This window comes from Calypte anna, chromosome 1, assembly GCF_003957555.1.
Source record: "Calypte anna isolate BGI_N300 chromosome 1, bCalAnn1_v1.p, whole genome shotgun sequence".
Taxonomy (NCBI): domain Eukaryota; kingdom Metazoa; phylum Chordata; class Aves; order Apodiformes; family Trochilidae; genus Calypte; species Calypte anna.
Window position 1 is genome coordinate 127804965 of NC_044244.1, and position 19785 is coordinate 127824749.

The 19785-nt window shown below is 38.9% G+C and overlaps 1 protein-coding gene across 4 annotated transcripts in view; it reads right to left on the reverse strand.

Moving 5' to 3' along the window:
- Positions 1-1663: 1663 nt before the first annotated feature.
- The window catches only part of STS (steroid sulfatase), a 110942-nt gene continuing 92820 nt past the window's right edge, over positions 1664-19785 (reverse strand). For all 4 annotated transcript variants that reach the window (XM_030447498.1, XM_030447491.1, XM_030447507.1 and 1 more), the window contains one exon: positions 1664-5468. In XM_030447498.1, the coding sequence (XP_030303358.1) occupies positions 5086-5468 (383 nt within the window). In that variant the 3' untranslated portion in view covers positions 1664-5085. The remainder of the gene's footprint in view (positions 5469-19785) is intronic.

Sequence of the window (19785 nt, forward strand, 5' to 3'; positions counted from 1 at the left end):
GAATAAAATGCTTGACTGCTACTGTTTTATACCCAGGGCTTCAGATTATGATTTATCACCTCCTGAATGTTGATTTGGGAGTAGCCTGCTTGATGTGTTTAATCTTAGGTAAGAGATCCTCCATCCTGTGGTTCCCCAGAAAATTTCTACCTAGCAGTCTGACACTGAAGGATATTGCTGCAGAATACACTGCAGTCCTGACAGACCCAGAGGAACCAAAAATTCATAGGTCTGTTTTCAGGTTGGAGATAGAGCCCAGAAGCCACCTGCTTCCTGGTGGTTCCCGGTGCAGAGTTTTGCTCTGGCAGCCTTCCCTCCTGCTCACACATTCTGCTAGGAATGTACTTGTGCAAGGTGGGCTCCTCTTGAAAGTAAGCTCCTTGGAGAATATTTCAGATGCTGCACAGGCAATGCCAGAAGGAAAACAAAAATGTCAAAGAAGATAAAAAGGTCTGGATCATGCACAGATGCATCAAATCCTAATGTAAGTCAAAACACCCTGTGTTTACTACATGTACTCTATTAGAGTATTGGATTTTTGTATTTAAGCTTGTTATTTTTTTCTTCGTTTTTTCTTCAACGTCCAATCAAGTGACATTTTATGTGCATTTTTCAACCCTGTCCACACATCTGAACATCCATATCTCACATTACTACATTGTGAAATAAGCTATTGCTGGCAAGTGATGATTCTCACTGAGCTGTGAAGGATGTAGACCATGTTTACTTAGTTCTCTGAAAACTTTCAGTAGGATCTCCAAAGGCTCATATTTCCCTTTTACTTTTTTTTTTTCTTCTTTTTCTTCTTTTTCTGACACAGTAATCTGAGGCAATTCAGGACAACTCTATTTTTCAGAGCCAGGAGTGTGTGACATCCAGTCTCCAAGATGGAAATAATATTTAAATAATTTCATGTAATCTCCTATGTCTGCTAAAAGAGAGAACAAATATAATCAGAAAAGTGTGATTAATGTCTTTTTCTGAATGCCCAGTGTGCACCTCTTTTTAGCCACCTGTTCTCTATCCTTTAGACCACAGTCCAACATGTGTTACCCAGTAAGGACAGAACCTATCTTCAGACCTTAACTTAAGAGCATCTTATGCCTTCAGTATGGAAGGATCTTCTACATCTAATTTTCCAGCTCTTAAATTATGTCTGCTGTAGCAGACCTTATTGACTAAAAATTCACCTTTACCTGTTAATTGCTATCAGCATTTTTTGTTCTTTCAGTATTCCCAACAGCTAAAGAAATACTTTTATCCTTCTTTGGGTGCAGAGGAGAAACTGAGAAACAGATTTAAATGACTTGCTCTGGGCCATACAGGGACTCTGTGAAAGAATTAGATGTGATACTGTTGAATAATGCTGTAGAGGAATACACCTTCCTCTGAATCTTCACTCTAGGTTTAAGTGACATATTCTACAAACAGGCGCCATGCTACAATACAGATGCTCATTAAATGATAGATTGAAAGTCAGTCTCAAAGTACTAGAGCAGCACTCTCCTTGAGCCCTCCTTGTTAATAAATTGTGAATCACGTATATCCCATCAATAACCTGTTGTGAAAAACAACTTTTCCTTGTTAGATCAGGCAGTGCCATTACAAAAATGGTATACTGTGCTTTTCATTTTATTTTATTTTGCAGACAAACAAGACTTTAATTACCATCATTTGACATGCCATCTTCAGAGCAGAAGGTACAGTACTGAAAGGTATAATACATTTGCAATACAGAGAAGGTTTATTTTAGGTATTAAATAAAATGGCACAAATATAGAGCATGAATAATACTGCCCTATTCTTAATAGAAACTTCTTGAAGGAATCATTGTAAAGACAGATTTCATATTTCACTGCTTAAGTCAAAACATTAAATGTACTAAATCATATTTTGGAAAACATGAAGCTTGTTCCACACATGAGAAATAACTTTCATTATTCAGGGTGTCTTGGGTGTGCTTTAATTTCTTAGACTGCATACTGAGGCGTTTATCCTTAAGTAGGTAGAAGGTTAGCAGGGTCAAGGAGACCTAAAGGTCAAAGCTTTTCACAAAGACCACATCTCATTTTCTCATTGATTAGGGCAAAATAGCCATCACAATCAATATGACAAGCAAACAGAAGGACTGAATGGCAAAGAAATAGGTAGGAAAATATTTGAGGGGTGTGGATGCTGTAAAGGAGAAGGCATCAAAAGCCACACAGGATGTAAAAGAAAGGCAAGAAGAAATCAGCACAGTAGCAAGTTTTCATTTTTGATACCTCAGGCAGGCAGCACAGAACAGCTGCTGTGCCTAGCAGAACAAGCAGATCTTGCACCTGCAGAAAGAAAAGAAATAATAGCAGCATAGCATCTCCCCAATGAAAAGAAGTAGATATAGATGTCCTTGAGAATATAAATTGAGATCCCTATTAAGGTCACAGCCCAGCAACTGTGGGAGCAAGATAGATGCAATGACATCAAACACCTTGTCTGCACACCTAACACACAACATATTTTCCCCCATATGCTTCTGCAGAAATATCTGCTTGAAAAGTTTTGTGTGGGCTGCTGCAGAGCTAAAGAAGCTGTTGAAAGCATCCCCCCATGCTGTGGTGCTCAGTGCTGGGGTGCTCACAATGGCACATCGCTGGCTCATGGTTAACTCCTTGTTCCCTGGACTCCTAAGTCTTCCTCTGCAGAGCTTTTTTTCCAGCAAGTCAACCTCTAACCTGTACTGGTGTGTGGATTTGTTCCTCCCCAGGTGTAGGACCCTGCACTTGCCCTCATTCAACTTTATTAGGTTCATCTCCACCCCATTCTCCAGCCTGCCCAAGCCTCCCTGAATGGCAGCACAGCCTTCTCATGTACCAGCCACTCCTCCCAGGCTTGTATCATCAGTGAACTTGCAGAGTTTGCCTTCATCCAGGTCACTGATGAATATGATGAACAAGCCAGGAACAAGTACTGAACCCTTGGAGAATACCACTAACTGCAGGCCTCTAACTAGACTCTGCACTGCTGATCACAACCCTCTGAGCTCTGCCATTCAGCCAGTTCTTAACCCATCTCATGGTCCACTTCCTAACCTGCACTTAACCTGCACTTCCTAAGCTTGCCTATGGCAATGATATAGGAGACAGTATCAAAAGCCTTTTTTGAAGTCAAGGTAGACAACATCCACTGCTCTCCTCTTATCTACCCTACCAGTTATGCCATTGTAAAAGACTATTAAATTGGTCAAGCATGATTTCCCCTTGATGAATCCATGTTGACTACTCCTGGTAACCTACTATTTCTTCCCAAGTTTATGTAGTACATTCAGAGATTAAATAAAGAACATAGGGAATTATGATGCATGAATGGCCATCTGACACCTTTCCAGGTAAGATATAAATATTCCTAAGTGATATCAGAAAAATAAGTGAACAGACCAACTTTATCAGCATAGACAGGGCTTTGCTGCCTACTGAGAGCTCGCAGAACACATACAGTCAAGAACATGAAGTAAAACATCAAAAATAGGACTGCAAGGAAAGAGTACAACATGTCCCAGGACAGGCATTTGGATACTGTTGAGAATGAAACTTTGAATGAAGCTGCGGCAGAAAAATAAATAAAGCCTATGTTTTACAGACACAGAAATATACCATATATCACAATATATTTTTATAGGACAGATTTCAACAGCTCCCAAGAATCAGGTCACAAACTTAATGCTGGCTGACTCAAGCTATTGCATTACTATCATCACAGATCACTTTTGCATTAGTGGTGTGCTAATACCACCAGACGGATTTTAATACATTTTAATGTTGGAATTAACTAGTGTTTTCTGATAAGGAGCAAGTCACCTTCTATTATCAGACATGAAATCATTTCAGTATTTTGCTGATATGCTCTCTTCGGGCACAATCTGCCAAAGAAAATAGTTTGCCTGCCTGTGGAGTGGAAAGAAAATGCGCCTGAATAATACGCAGATAAAAATGGATATAGAAATTAGCCCTAAAGTATTTTCCCAAGACCTTGCTAACAACTCAGAGACAATTATATTTGGCTTTAAGTGCTCAAGCCCAAATGCCTTCTCAGAGGATTACTAATTCTATTCTGAGATCTTAAATGATGCAAAAGATATTTAAAGAAAGATCAGAGTTTGGTTTTTTGTGATACACACTGCATTCACCAGTGGAAGAATAGGTCTGGTAGATATAGGTAGCAGAAGATATCTTTGTAGAATCATGTGAATTTGGAACTCATATTCCAACTATGGAGCAAATCTTTAATTTTAACAACTGGGCTAATGACCATGAGGGTGTGTCTATATCAGATACTGAAGGGTTTTTGGGGGGGTTATGAATTTGGCTTGCACGCAGAGAGAGATACAAACAAAGAGATACTTGTGTACACACTCAAGCACATAACAAGAGCACTTGTGGTTACTTTTTGAGAGAGACAGGTTGCAGTCATAGCTAGGGAGCACCATTTTAATATGGAAGCAAAGCCTTCCACTACATAACTCCATATTTTTATGGTACATGCAATGTTAGATTGTTTGCGATCTGTTTAATATTTCATATTTGTGATGCTTGTTGATAGCAATGCTTTTACAGATCTGCTCTTTTACCCATCTCTCAGTTATCAAACTATAGTCACAGGTGGGCCTTTCCACTATTATCTCCCTATTTTTAATTACTTGGTGCTGTGTCCTATTAATGGTGGATAACACTTAGCAAAAAGGACAGGCAAGTGTGCATTTAGTGGTTGTAATTGACAGAAACTAGGTCAATTTCTTGCTGTGTAAGAAAAAAAGCCGAAGATTTAGAAAATTACTTCATCTAGGAAATGCCTACAGCCTACCCATTTGTAGGTAAGGATGGCATCACATGCTTCATGCTGATTTTTATAAAGACAGAAAAGGTTATGTCTTTCCCCCTTTCTCTTGGCACATTTTCTTAATGCAAATTCTCTTCTACTGCAATGATGCATTGCAAGACAGGTCCTCCCACATTACCAAACCTTCTGAGGGCTAGTACTGCCTACAGTGGTTCAAGTCAGCTACCCACACACTCTCATCCCCGTTTCTAGAAGGGAATTGCAGCTTGTTCATCCTGAATGCCCCTCCAGAAGGTGCCCTTCGGAGTCATAGTCACAGTAGCAAGACTCAGAGAGAGAGGAGCAGCAAAGCTGGAGCCACGGCTTCCAGATCAGGTTGTTCCATGAGAGCTGATCAGGGACAGCATCCAGTGATCTGGTGTGGTTGTCTACTGCCTGCTCTATGACCCTGAGGACTTCGTAGAAACGGCTCTCTGTTTCTGGAGTCAATGGGACTTTCTCTTCAGGATCTCTGGAAAGATCAAAGAGCAGTGGGGGGTGATGCCGTGTGATGAATCCGTCGTGGCAGAAGCAAACGTGAGAGTCATAGCAACCATTGGAGTCTTCAGGACTGAAATTTGGGGTGAAGAAGAAAACTTTCCAGACAGACTCACCTGCAATTTACAAACACAAAACAGCTGGTGATAAAATGAAAAACTGAAAGTACCCAAGCTTTATGAAACTCTGATTTACACCACAGGAAATCAGTCTTGTGGCACAATCTCACTCTGAGCAGGAATGGCAATGTGCTTAAGGAATAAAACAAAATTGAGCAAGAAAAAATAAGCAAAACACAGCGATTTTCATGCTACAAATATTTATGAAATAACTATGATCATTTCAGTCCCTTGGAAGAATTCTGATTAACTAAACCATTGAAGACTTAAGAGAACCTTTCATTTTTACATTAAAAGTGCTAAGAAGATTTGCGTAAATATTTACAAAGACATTGCATTGTCTTCTTGAAGACTTATCAAACTGTACTTTGACCCCTTAAAATTGTGCATCCTTTTCTGCTTCATTTTGCTAATGAAATAATTTCATTTTTACCTTTTTGTCTCTTCCTTTTTTTGTTATATTAACCCAATGCCCTCTGATACATGCTTTCATTGCAAACACCTGGAGACAGAGTTTCATGTTTTATTAAATATGCCATGAAAAAGTACAATGGACACTAAATTCTAATCTTAGGCTTTTAAATGTGTTGGGTTTTTTGGTTTGGGTTTGTTGGTTTTTTTTTTGAAAAATAAATAAGTGTTCCAGCAATGCAATTTTTAGGTGACACTCTGCCTTTTAAAATGCAAAGCAGCAGCCTTCATTTATAGATTGGTCATTCTCTCTCAGCTTAATTTCCTGTGTTCAGACTCTGAAAGTAGTAAACAAAAAATGACTGCTATTTTCCTCAAGTATCACAAAACAGACAGATAAGGAAGCAATAGGCAGGCACTTTCAGGGAACCACACTGTCATCCCCTAACTGGGGATGCATTCAGTTCTCCAGAAATGGACCAGAAAATAATCAGAGTACAAAATTTATAGTTTATTCTTAATAAAAGTAGGATATTAAACAGCTGAGGTCTGTGATATCAGACTACCTACCCACTTGAGTGTACACAGACATCAGAAATACTTATCAGTAATTTATGCTCCTCAGCAGCCAATTGCAAAAAATATTTTTTGTATCATCTGTTTTTTTTTTTTAAATACAGGAGGAAAAACCCTTTTTTTGATATTTTGCTGACGTTTGTTAAGGTCAGAGGAAGCTTGTTAATGTAGTAACAGATTGTCACAGATTTATGTGCTCTACAGTGGTTAATATTCATTAATGAATTAATCAGTTCAACAGAATGGAAAGCACTAGAAAACATGGGAAGGGCAGAGATGAACTGGTACATGCCACGCTGTACCTACATCACACTCAATTAAAGAAAATACAGGTTATAAGAAAAAAGTCTTTCAGTGCACAGAATAGTCACAGGCTGCAGTCCTACTCTACAGCATGAATTTAAAGGACAGTAGATGACCTTGAGATTCTTTATAGCTTCTTCTATCCCACAGCATTTTTTGCATTATGGGAGATTTTACCTTTAGGAACCAATTCAGTGACAGAGCCTGGAAACTTCCAGTTCACTTAGTCTGCACTTAAATCAGGGAGGACTATGTTTGTAGAAGAGATGGTTATTTGTCTTTGGTTAGTGCAGTGGTGATTTGGAAGCGGGGGGGCACAGGGGTGGCTCCTGTGAGAAGCTGCTGGAAGCTACCCCGGTTCCATTCCCTGCCCCGCATGTGGCCAAGGCAAAGCAGATACGGGAAGCTGGATGTGACTCTGAGAGTAATGTATTCAAGAAAGGGAAAATGAAAGTGTAAAAAATATAAAAAGGAGACCTGCAGAGCAGAGAGGAGAAGGAGGTGAGACAGTAATGCCAGAGAAAAGATACCGAGGTCTGTGAAGAAGGAAGGGAGAAGGTGCTTGAGCAGAGATTTCCCCGCAACCTGTGGTGAGATGGCAGCTGTGCCCCCACAGCCAGTGGAGCAGTGGGGTGGAGCAGTCTGTGAGGGACAGTGGTGTGGTAAATATGGATTTAAAGCTTCAGAAGTGGGGGTTCATCTATCTTTCCCATAACATTTTGAATGATTGTTTTGATACTTGAATTTTGTGTTGTAATCTAAGAATTAAAAAAACAAAACAAACCCATACCACAAAATCTAACTCCACCTCCCTAAATCTCTTTGAATTACTAACAAACATGTTCCAGAGCAGAAATACACCTCTCATTTAGTGAGATTTAGAATTTACATTCTGGGAAGGCATGTAATTCTACACTAAACATTCCTTCAGGCTATTTAAAAGTTTTTAATTGGCAAGACAGACAATGATGAACAGAAAAAGCCAAAGGGCTATACCAGTCAGTGCACTGTGTATTTGCCCCACCTGAGAATGCAATTCACGGTTCTGTAACACTTTGATAGAAGAGCAGAAAAAAATGTATATACCTATTAAAATGTCAAATAAAAGAAATTCCAGGAAGACCATCCAGATTAAAGATTTATGGTCAGGTTGTCTTACCACACCTCTGTCTTTGATGGCGCACTTGTGAATGACAGAAATTTTCAGTCAACTTTTTAGGTGGTGTGCCCTGTAACACCAGGCCAGTTCAGGGGCTTACAGTCAGCAGTATCAAGTAGAAGGTTCTGTGTTACTGCAAGTCAGTAGAACCAGCTCATATAGGTAAGGCATGGGGTAAAGAAAGAAATAAAAAAGTTGTACGATGATTTTTTTTTTTTTTACCCCCACAAGATAAAGAAGTTTTCAGGCTTGGTTATATAAAGAGCAAAATCATGCATGGTGCTGGGGACAGGGCATGGGTGGCATCACGTCATGTCTGAATCCCATTGTTAGTGCTTGGAAGAGCTGATGCTAGTTCATCAGCTATGCAGATTTACAGTGTCATGATCATACCATGCAAAACACTAAGCTCTGGAAGAGTAAAGACTTTGTGCAATGTTAATCCGTTGCACCTGCAGAGATGCTTCAGTGAGGATTTGGAACTTCATGTGGTGCTGGAGGAACAGCAGTGCAGGCTCTAACTGCCTGTTTTCTAAGCATTATAAAAAACTAAAGCATATCTGTCAGTATCTTTGGCTGTGAAGCATTCAGTGTAATACACTAGGTGATATACAGAGCTGTCGGACTTCTAATCTGTAAAGCTGATGAACTGTGTAAGGCTTGATATTAAAAGAGAGAGCTCTCCCCCAGTCTCAGTAGATAAAAAAATCTCATTTTGTCAGAGGGTTAACTACAAGGATCAAATTAATCTCTCAGTAATTAACAATATCTTTGTTCTGCAAAGCATCTGGATAGTAAACTGTTTTTACATAAAAAGATCACTATATGTCTCTTACTCAGTGAAGTTAGTAGTAAAATTGTCAGGGCTCCCCCATAGTCAAGTATATCATGTCCCCTCTAAAACAGCAGGCAAGCACTAAGCCTGAAGCACCATTCAAGAACCTGTCCCAATACTTCACAGCTACTTTATTTAGCATCCATTTTCCCTGCAATTCTCCAGCCCTCTGAATTGTCCAATGATTTCACCTTTTCAGCTCGCAGAGTACCTCTTTCCTTCACACGCTAAGAAAAGCAAAAACTACAGAAGTTGCATATACAAATAGTCCCAAATTAAAATAGGTTGCAATTAGTTCTAGGAAATCTGATGTGAACAGAAGTATTCACAGTCTGATCTCCCTAATCTGTCCCTGATCTCCCTGATCTATCCTCTTCCATTTTATTGTCCTTTCATTTACCCTCTCGTACAGAACTGTAGCTCCAAGAGACAGGTAGCAGCTGTGAGACGAGATAAAAACTCTGAGTAAGATATATTCACATTTCTAAGATGAAGTGACACAATGGATAGGGATGTCATTGCTGTTACAATAGCACTGTTCTTAATCACTGATGGCTAAATGCTGTTTTCTGATAAGGTGTTCTTGAAATGAATAGAAGCTATTGCTGTGTTATTGCCTGGACCTCATTTTCACTGCATTTAATCTATGACAGCAGTTTTACAGGTTTGCTGCTACTGTCATCTCCTTTGTTCATACTATTTTGTTTCGTCTTTCTGTAGAAGAAGATGTTAAACAAGTCTATTCTTCCCTGTAAATTGGGGAACTGGTCTCTCCTTGACTTCAGATGCCTTTGAGCATAACCCTTTGGATGTAGTGTACTGATGCAAATTGCCCAGATTTCCAAATCTCAAGTGTGCTTTATAGCCATTGTCAGCCTGCACACTCTAACTCCAGCTCTTCAACATTTCTGCAGAGTAGCAGATGAAAGCTGCAACTCACTTGAAGATTATTTTCTTTAGAAAACTCTTGTTATTGTTAGATCGAATCCTTTTTTTCCTCCTTTTTGAGAATCAGTCAGAATTGTTAGGTTCTCTGCTAATCTTTCATAAAGTAGATACCATATATGTATATATTCAGCTCTTCAGTGGTTTAAAAAATTAGATAAGGTTTCAGTTGCTAAATTATTGTACAACTATATATAGCACAGAGACTATTTAGTTACGTTAAAGAAAATATTCATAATATCTTTATTACTGTGTGCATTTCTCAAACAGCTGATAAAAATCTGCCATTTGAGCTAAAAAAATTGTAACTTTTTTGTTCTTTCAGCGAAAAGTTGTATTTTTTTAGATACTTGTTGCAAGTATTTGTATATTCTACTATATTATATTGTTACATCAGTCAAAAGAAAGCACATTATGTCTCAGTGTAGGTGGAGAATAGCTGAGTGATATTCAAAGACATAATTTATGAGAATCAGTTGTTGCTAGAAGAGGCTTGCATAAAGAACTGTACAGAACACACAGTATTTGAGGTAGAACCACAGTAGTAGCAGTAACTTAAGTCTTTAGGATAGAAAATGTAGTGTGAAGCATCCTCTAAAACAGAAATGTTAGCACATTGGTAGGTATCTAATAATCATTTTGGACAACTGCTATAGGAAAAATTCATAGTGAAACCATGCTCAGGATGCTGCAGTCAAGAGAGAAATCTCATTGCTGAACTTATTAGCTAGAATAAGTGCTGTGCTATCAAAATTTTCCACTGAATTCTGTTCAGAAGTCAACCTTATCTGCTCAACAGTAGCAGTTGACAAATAATTAATTTTCTGAATTCTTCACCACCACCTTCAAAAATAATTGATTGGTCACCTACAGTGTTTTCTTTACTTCTTGAAGAAAGTCCCAAAATGGAAGAATCTGTGGTTAGAGAAACTATGCTGCTAAAATAAGAAGTGCTATAATGCAATATTATGCCCCATATTTGAATCACAGAATCACAGAATCATATGGGTTGGAAAGAACCTCTGAGATCACCAAGTACAACCCTTGATTCACTACCCCCATGGTTCCCAGACCACGGCACTGAGTGCCACATCAGTCTCTTCTTAAAAACGTCCAGGGATGGAGAATCCACCACCTCCCTGGACAGCCCATTCCAATGTGTCATTACCCTCTCTGTAAAGAATTTCTTCCTAATATCCAACCTAAACCTCCCCTGGCAGAGCTTAAGTCCATGCCCTCTTGTCTTACTGATAGCTGCCTGGGAGAAGAGGCCGACCCCCCCCTGGCTACACCCTCCTTTCAGGGAGCTGTAGAGCCATGAGGTCTCCCCTGAGCCTCCTCTTCTCCAGACTGAACAGCCCCAGCTCCCTCAGCCTCTCCTCACAGGGTCTGTGCTCGAGTCCCTTCACAGCCCTGTTGCCCTCCTTTGGACCTGCTCCAGCACCTCAATCTCCTTCCTGAACTGAGGGGCCCAGAACTGGACACAGGACTCAAGTTGTGGCCTCACCAGGGCTGAGTACAGGGGCAGAATCACTTCCCTGGACCTGATGGCCACACTGTTCCTGATACAGGCCAGGATGCAATTGGCCTTCTTGGCTACCTGGGCACACTGCTGGCTCATGTTCAGCTTCCTGTCAATCCAGACTCCCAGGTCCCTTTCTGCCTGGCTGCTCTCCAGCCACTCTGTCCCCAGCCTGTAGCGCTGCATGGGGTTGTTGTGGCCAAAGTGCAGGACCCGGCACTTGGCCGTGTTGAACCTCATCCCGTTGGAATCAGGCCAACTCTCCAGGCTGTCCAGAAGTCTTGGTTAACAGCAATGTGTAAGAATGCATGTTGACCTGGAAAAAAAATTCAGCCATAGTAACCGGATATACACAATCCAGACAATTGCTAAAGATTTGATTGAAGAATCTTTCTTCAATCCTTGATTGAAGACTTGCTGCCCCTGTAATTTTCAGTTCATCCAAGTTGCAGTTGATGGCATGCTGAAGACAGAAGATAATCTTGGCACAAAAAATATTACTGGTCATTTTTAACCTATGTAAAAAAAGTCCTTGAAAACAGAAAAGCCTTCCCTTTTGCTTGTGAGAGAAATAGTATTGATTTGCATATACTAGTTTTCCACTGGACCCAGTAAGAAATACACTTAAAAACTAGGACAAACATAGACTTAAGAATATAACAAAGAATAGACACTACCTAAGATTGCAAAAAACCCCATAAAACCCAAAGAGCAACTTATTCATTATTGTGCTTTCTCTTTTGTTCTTTCTGTCCTTCAAAACTGCATTTTATTAACAGAAAATAGATTGAGGACAACCATTATTCTCTTACATACAGTGGAAATAATAATTCTGAGTGAAATGAACAGATCCTCTACATTCAGACAGCAATCTTCCTCATAACAAGCAAGTGTACGAGACAAAGATGCAAAGGAACTCCTAAGCAATTTCTGGAAATATTTTCAGACATTTGGGAACCAATCAAAACTAAAATAATTCCCAGGAATTTTTTATAAATTATTTTCTCCAGACAGTTTTCAAAATTAGGATGACAGAAAACCCCTTGATTTATAGTATGCTAATGAAGTATTCCAAATAATTATTCTGAAAATTGATAGCGCATTTAACTTTTAAACATCAAGAAGAGCATCTGGAAACAAAGAAGCAGGTATGCAAAGTTACCTTAGAAGTGAAAAGCAGCAATTTTATAAATGCAGTAGCCTGTAATTTTGGGCACTTCTTAAGGATAATAAATATTCATTTTATTTTAAAAAGTTGAGGGGGCAGGGAAATTATGTTTCCTTACAGATGTCTCAGATCCTTGAATTTTATTTATTTATTTACTTATTATTTTTAAAAAGCTAATAGAATACTTGGGAAATCTGAAAAAATATTTTTGCTTTACTTTAAAACCTGAATAATTTAAGCATAAATGACAATACAGCAAAGGGGTTCCTTTTGTCAGAGTAAAAAAAATAAGTGAAAGAAAGCATCTGTTTCTAAGTGATATGGTGCAAAAATCTGAGCACCAGTCAGTCCTAAATATAAAAGAAAAGCTCTGAATGACAGAATTTTCTTTTTGTTGTAAAGCCTAAAGTATGTGCAATTTAGCATCTCAAATGTATTACAATAGGCTTTGTCCCACTGTTAGAAAGTGCATTCCTTACTTGAATCTGAAACTAGCAGAAGATTACAAATAGTGGTAAAGTCTGGGGAGAAGAGCCGAAAGTAAATTGGAATTTGAGCCCTTTGTTTTCCTTAGAAAGTTGGAAAAGACATGTAGATATTATGCCAGTTAGAACTACAAGGATATTACCTTGGTAGTTTGGGGGTGTGGTAATATCCAGTGTTTCATCTGGAAAATAAGTGTTGGGGGGCATTTCATTAATGTTCTTATGAGTCTATCACTTGGCACAAATCCATTTGAGGAAAAGGAAAGTAGTTTACTGAATGTCTGTGATGTAGAATAATGTGACTAATGAGGCTATGTTCAAACAATGCAAAAATCCTTCAAAATACTGAATTAGACCAAAGGGACATATCACAGTATATTCTCTTAAAGGTGATCAACAGGGACTCATGTAAATTCATTCCTAAGAAAATCTCTAAGTTCATTTCCTGCTTTCATATGGACCTGTTCAAGGTTACAGTATTTCAGGGAAATCCAGCAGTCTGCCAGTTTCACCCTCTGTGCAAAACCCAAATTCAATTTCACAGTTCTCCAGTCAGCACAAATGCTTGAGTTTCAAGAGAAGAGTTTTAGGAAAGCAATGGAAATATGTTCTTGCCTTGGTAGTTAAGACAGATGAGATCTTCAGCTATTCTGTCAACAGTAGGGATGGAAAAGGGAAAGAACCTTGATACTCTCCTCCTAATGTTGAGCTTTAAGAAGTGTATGTATGCAGCAGAGTGAAAGCCAGGCTTTACCCCTTTGAAGTGCTGTAACTGGTTAAAATCTCCTTCCCACTAAAAACAAGATCAGAGAAGGAACTTCCAGGGCTGCAGATGAAATTGATACATTTTAGTTGTTCCTTATATAGGACCTAAATGAAGAGATCAGAATAATTTTGATGAAACGTTACTTCAGGTCTGTCACTCAATTAATACAAAATAATTTTGGCTAGTAAACTCTGCTCAGTCATGCATGAAGAAATCAAAATAAAGGTTTTTGGAGGGGTCTTGCAAAAAAAAGAAAAAAAAAAAGAGAAGGTCTACAGTTTATTTTGATTTAAATAATTGGACAGAAAGTTGAGTTACTTTCTTACTATAGTTAGTAATAAGGTAAATACATTTTAAAAAAAGGTCAGAATTTAATTAGTTTTGGGGTTTTTTTCCCCTTTTATTTCTCTGTTTTTGACAGTAAGTAGGGGAATGCTGGCAGGGAGTGGAAGTGGAGGATAGCAATAAATAGATCTCCCTGAGCCTAACAATAAATCTGATGCCACTGTCACAGAGCAGAGCAGAGGCAAGAAAATACTGTACCAGTATTTGTCATGCTTGTCAGGAGAAACACTTTCCTACCTAAAATATTGTTAGCAGAAATGTGTATCAGCTGATTAGGTCAATTTTGTTGAGCTTGATATAAATAATTTTCTGTGGTCTGTTCAAGCTAGAAATGCTCTTTGCCTCTTGGGCAGTTATGTTATTTCACACTTACCAAATAATACGCCCACATTGTGTCACCTAAATTCAGCTGCAGCTGCTATGATATGAGGATCAAGACAGCAAATTAAAAAACTTAATGAGATAGCTTGGGTAAATGACACTTGATACTTGTTCTGCTTCTCCCAGCTGTTGTGTTTGAAACAGGGAACCCAAACAAGGGGTTTGGGAGACCATTTGGGATGCCTCCATGAGAAGGACAAGAATAAGTGTAGAAAGAGAAAGGGAGCAAATGACCAATGAACATGATGTTCACAAACAAATTTAGGAAGCAAGGAAACAAAATATCTTCAATAATAAAGTAGATTAAAATTAGTAATGGACTTCAGCAAGAAAAAGCAATAAGTGACTCAGACATTTGATGTAGTGCAAAAAGGCATGACTTCTTTATATTAGCAAAGAAGGAAACGAGGAAAAATAAAGAAGCCCAAAAGAGCTTACAAAAAAGCATCAGCCTTCCTCTACCCCTGCAAACCACTTGTAAGATAAGGAACTTCTCTAGACAAAAGAGTGGATGGAACTTTTGAGGCTAAAAAACATAAATGGCAAATTGCTAGAAAATCTTCATGAGGGTCAGAGTTTATTACAGCTTCTGCAGCTGCAGAAAGGAAAGACTCCTCACACAAGGATTTGATCAATTAAGAGAATCAAAAGGAGTTTCACACTCAGTGAGAACAGAAGCTCATAAAAAAAAAAAAAAAAGATGAAAGAAGATGAAAACAGGGTAAAAGGACAGAGTTCAGATGGAGAAAGGAGCTGCTCTGTGTCCAACAAAACTGTGAGGTAAGTAACTTAGAGACTCATTTTCTCCTGTGACCTACATATTTTGTATTAGATACTTGATGCTACTTAAATCTTTCATGGGATTGTGTAGCCAAACCAGTGGAGAACAGACATAAACACACATCATGCTGACACTTCAGTGTTTTTTCATGCATGATGACTCCTAAAACCAGAAAAGCGCTCTGCAGCATTTGCCTTCTACTGTGGAGGAAAACCAGCTTTGTTATAGACTATAACATGCAAATGTGCAAATATCAGTAAAAAATGTGTCTGCGTATCTATGGAAACTTGTTACTTGCTGTTATGAATTTCTCTACCATTTCTCTGACAGATTACATGGCTACTGCATTTTGCTGTTAAGATGAAGGCTTGTGGCAAGCAATCTGGTTTAACCAGACTTAAGGAAGTTTATAAAGCAATTTTGGAGAACATCTATTACGCCTCCACATTAAGGGTTGCCCCAATCACAAAAAGCCCTCTTACCTGTAATAAAGAATAAAAAGATTATCAGAGAGCTGATAGCTCAGACACAAAGAAAATGACTGTGTTAATCTTGTGTTATAGTGGAAAATTGAACGAGCAAAGCAAGTGGAACTTTCTTAATTAGATTTTAAAGATCTTTACGCCAGTGTAACTCACATCAGAATCTGTATCTGATCCATGTTTTTCTTTTCTGACCATTCTTGTCCGTTTTTTCATGACACTGATGCATGGAGAAAATGCCGTTCTGTACTTAAAAAAACGAATTCATTCTTTGTATTTTACTACACGGTCTAGTTTGACTATCTTATTTATTGCACATTTATAGACAGGCCCTTATTTGAACCTCTGCTTATTTAAAAGAAAAATGACACTAATTAAATGACACAATCCTGAAATTCTCAATCAACTTCAAGAAACTCCCATGGATGGAAAGCAAAATATTACTGTTTTTCACATTGTGAAAAAGGTGTCAAAGCATTTCTAATTTTAACTTCAAGGTACAGATTAGGATTTATTGCTCATCACTATGCTGCTGCTGTATGCAATTTGACAGTCTGGTCACTGTAGTGTAACAAGGCAACCAGGTGCCCCTAATTGCCAGGGAGTGAGCATGAGCTTGTGTTAAGCCCACCTCTGCCTAATTAGGGTGGGCCCCCACTGTGCATGAGCAGGACCAGGGGGCTAATAAAAGGTGAGTCCTGAAGCACAGGCTCAGCTCAGTCCTGAGCACGTCTGCAGAGAGGTCAGTCGCTCTTGGAGCACTGTATTACCTTCATTGCGTCACTAGCGCTCATCGCCCACAGGGTGAGGCTCTGAGGAGTCTCGAACCCGGGGCCTCGGCATTGCAGTACTGTGTCTTAGCTGGCTGCGCCACTCAAGCCTCACCCTGACAGTGATGAGCGCTAGCAGCGCAATGAAGGTAATACAGTGCTCCAAGAGCGACTGACCTCTCTGCAGACGTGCTCAGAACTGAGCTGAACCTGTGCTTCAGGACTCACCTTTTATTGGCCCCCTGGTCCTGCTCATGTGCAGTGGGGGCCCACCCTAATTAGGCACAGGTGGGCTTAACACAAGCTCATGCCCACTCCCTGGCAATTAGGGGCACCTGGCTGCCTTGTTACATTACAGGTCACCTCACCTAGTTCTGCAACATGGAGGTCTTTATGTAAGCTAGTTACCAACTTATTTTGATCTGCTTCTTACCTTTGCTAGACATTTGCTTTAGAGTGAGAAGAATTCTGCTCATTTCTGTGTTGATGAGACTAATTTGCTCAGATCAGCTGAGGTTAGCTTGGCTGTAGATGTCTACACAGTACCTAGATGTTATCATCATCCTCAGAATTTGCTAGAAATCTGAAGTGTCAAGACCCTTGAGGTCCTTGAAGAGCATCACTGGCCCTGCCCAGCCCTGGGGTGGACCCCTATCCATGCACCCTGCCCATGGACCAGGATTCCCATTTCAGATCAGTCCAAGGCCATGAACCCTTATGCACATGGTGCTGCAGGAGTGCCAGTTCCCAGCCCTATCTCTGGATGACCCTAGGCTGTGAGCTTTCTCTCAGCTCTGTCTGTGCTCCCATCTCCTCTTGCTCCTGACTGGACTCCCTGGATGGACTGATTCACCAGTTTGCCTAGTTCGGGACTACTGGTCAATCCAATTATCAGCATCCAGTTCTGCTTGCTCTGCTCAGGTGCTGGAAGATGTAGCTCTGCCAATAAAGGCACCACCAGTGTTGGAATCACTTACATCTTTGTTGGACACTTTTAAAGTGAAACATTGGAACTTTTTGTCTCTCCAGCACTCTCTAGGCCATCTTTAATTTTGCTTTCTAAGATCAAATATCTATCTGCAAGGTGCTGCTGCTTACAAAAGATTCCCAAAGTGTTCACAGATAGTGGGGTATACTTCTCCTCCTCTCACAGATATGTAAAACTTACATATTTAAATCATGCAGCCAGAAAATGCAAAGAGAAGTCTGACTTCCTTGTTCATACCTTACATGTCTGTACTTTTTAATGAATCTTACTCATTCTTAATGAACATTCAACGACTTTTGAAATTTAATCACGAGTTACAGTACATCTGCATTTACTCTGCTTATGTGATGTCTCTTTCTCATATTAATGCATGCAATTTCCTCTGATCCAGTTGTAGCAAATAAGAAGGAAAGATAATTTCAGATATTTCAAATGAATTTTCTTTTTGTCATCTAATTCATCCCCCTGCCACTGCACAATTGTTCTCTACAATGTATTTTTTAAGAGCTCTCCTGATGGATGGTGTCTTCCATTGTAACTTTTGTGCTACTATCATTCATTTCTTTATTGCAGAAGAAAAAGACATTTTATTGGCACACTCCTTTCACTTAGTGTTTTATCTACTAACTTGCTCAAATACATATCCTTCATGAACTTTTCTTGGAGTTTAAATAAAGATTTTAGTGCAGATGATTGTCTCAGAGTTCATTTGGGTTGCCCTATTCCTCAGTTACCTCTCACGTTGCCTATCCTAATTCCATTTCTGCATTTGTACAGTTGTGGTCTACTCAAGTGAATGTTAAAATTCCTGTGAATTTACTATAACCTAGATCCTAACTTAAAACTTCTATCCAGTTATTTTCATGGTCCATGAAAGGCGGGATTTTTGAGTTTATTTCTGTTAATACATGACATAAATTATTGGGGTTTTTTTATTATTTTTATTTTTTCTTCCTCTCTCTGAATCACAATTGAAGTATGGTAGGTAGACCAATACTGTGAATGTGGTGGTAAAGATACCTATATAATAAAATCTCATAATTCTAGCAGGCTTTATATATTTTTGAAGAGGGCACTAAAGTTAAGTTGGGCACAAACTTAACCCAACATTTACTTTTATTTACTGTGGGACTCTCACAGCTCTGTTATGCAAGGCAGCTACAAAGATAAGTTACACAAAAACAGCATGATATTTGAGCATGAAATCCTACATTTTTTACTGGTCCAAGAGTATGTTCTCATAGATTATGGTTTAGTTTAATCACTTAAATGCATTATTTTGGAAGTAATATAAATAAATAGAACATAAAGCAGCTTGCAGTCTAAAGTCATTCAGTCACACGTTGTACTTCCTCAAAACCACTGAGAGTGTTTTTGGCATTATGTAGCAAGATATGAATTTTATATATAAACCACCCTTTCTCATGGAAGTTGAGTGATGACAGCACTCAAAGGATACTGTGAAATACAAACATCTTCATAGTGCTAGTTTGTTTTTTGGCTTTTAAGCCTTATATACAAAAATTTTTACTTGATCGTTTTGAAAACTCCATCTTCATCTCCCAATTTTACCTGGTTTCTTTGTGAAAATGCTTTCTAAAGATCTGTGACAATAGTAACCATAGCAGGAAACACCAGGGGATGTTTTCCTATTGTGTTTTCTACTGAGGCTCCTTCCTCTATGCATTTTTGTGCTGTTCTCCACAAGGCAAGTAACCATGCACACATTTCTCATCCGTTGCAATGGAAAAAAAATGTATTATACAAATGGTTTTCAGCTGCAAAAGAGGTTTGTTTTAGCATTCAGCAGAAGTTTGCAGTAATCCATTTGCTTCATACTATAGTGCATTGCACACTGACAAATGTTTACTACAGCCCCAGTCTAGTGATTGATTAAAACATACGAATGCAGGCAACGTTTACACGGCTGCTTAACTTTCTCTTATACTTCCAAGGATGTCTCTAACCAGCTGGCATTTACACTGTACATGCTCAAGCATAAACTCTTTTTCTTTACTAACATTGAGTCAGTATTCCTAACTGAGGTCTTGGCACTTAGGCTGTGCAGACACAGAGAGGAACCTGAAATTCAGTTAGGATGTGAGATGTGAGGAAGCTTTCTGATCAAATTGCATTTAAATGGAAGTCCTCATGCTAATGGACTTGTTAAATAATTTTAATATTACCCATATCATCACCTTCACTATAGAAGATTTTACTGTCTTGCTGCATCTCCCAGGTCTGTCTAGTTTTGACTTCAGAACTTCAGATCACTGCTTTCTCCTTGTCTTTCTAACATAAAAATACCAAAAACTGAAATGTAAAAAAGGTGGTCTGTTTCCACAACCATCTCCCCAAGAAGACACCAAAATTTATCAAAGGAGGAATCAGATGCCT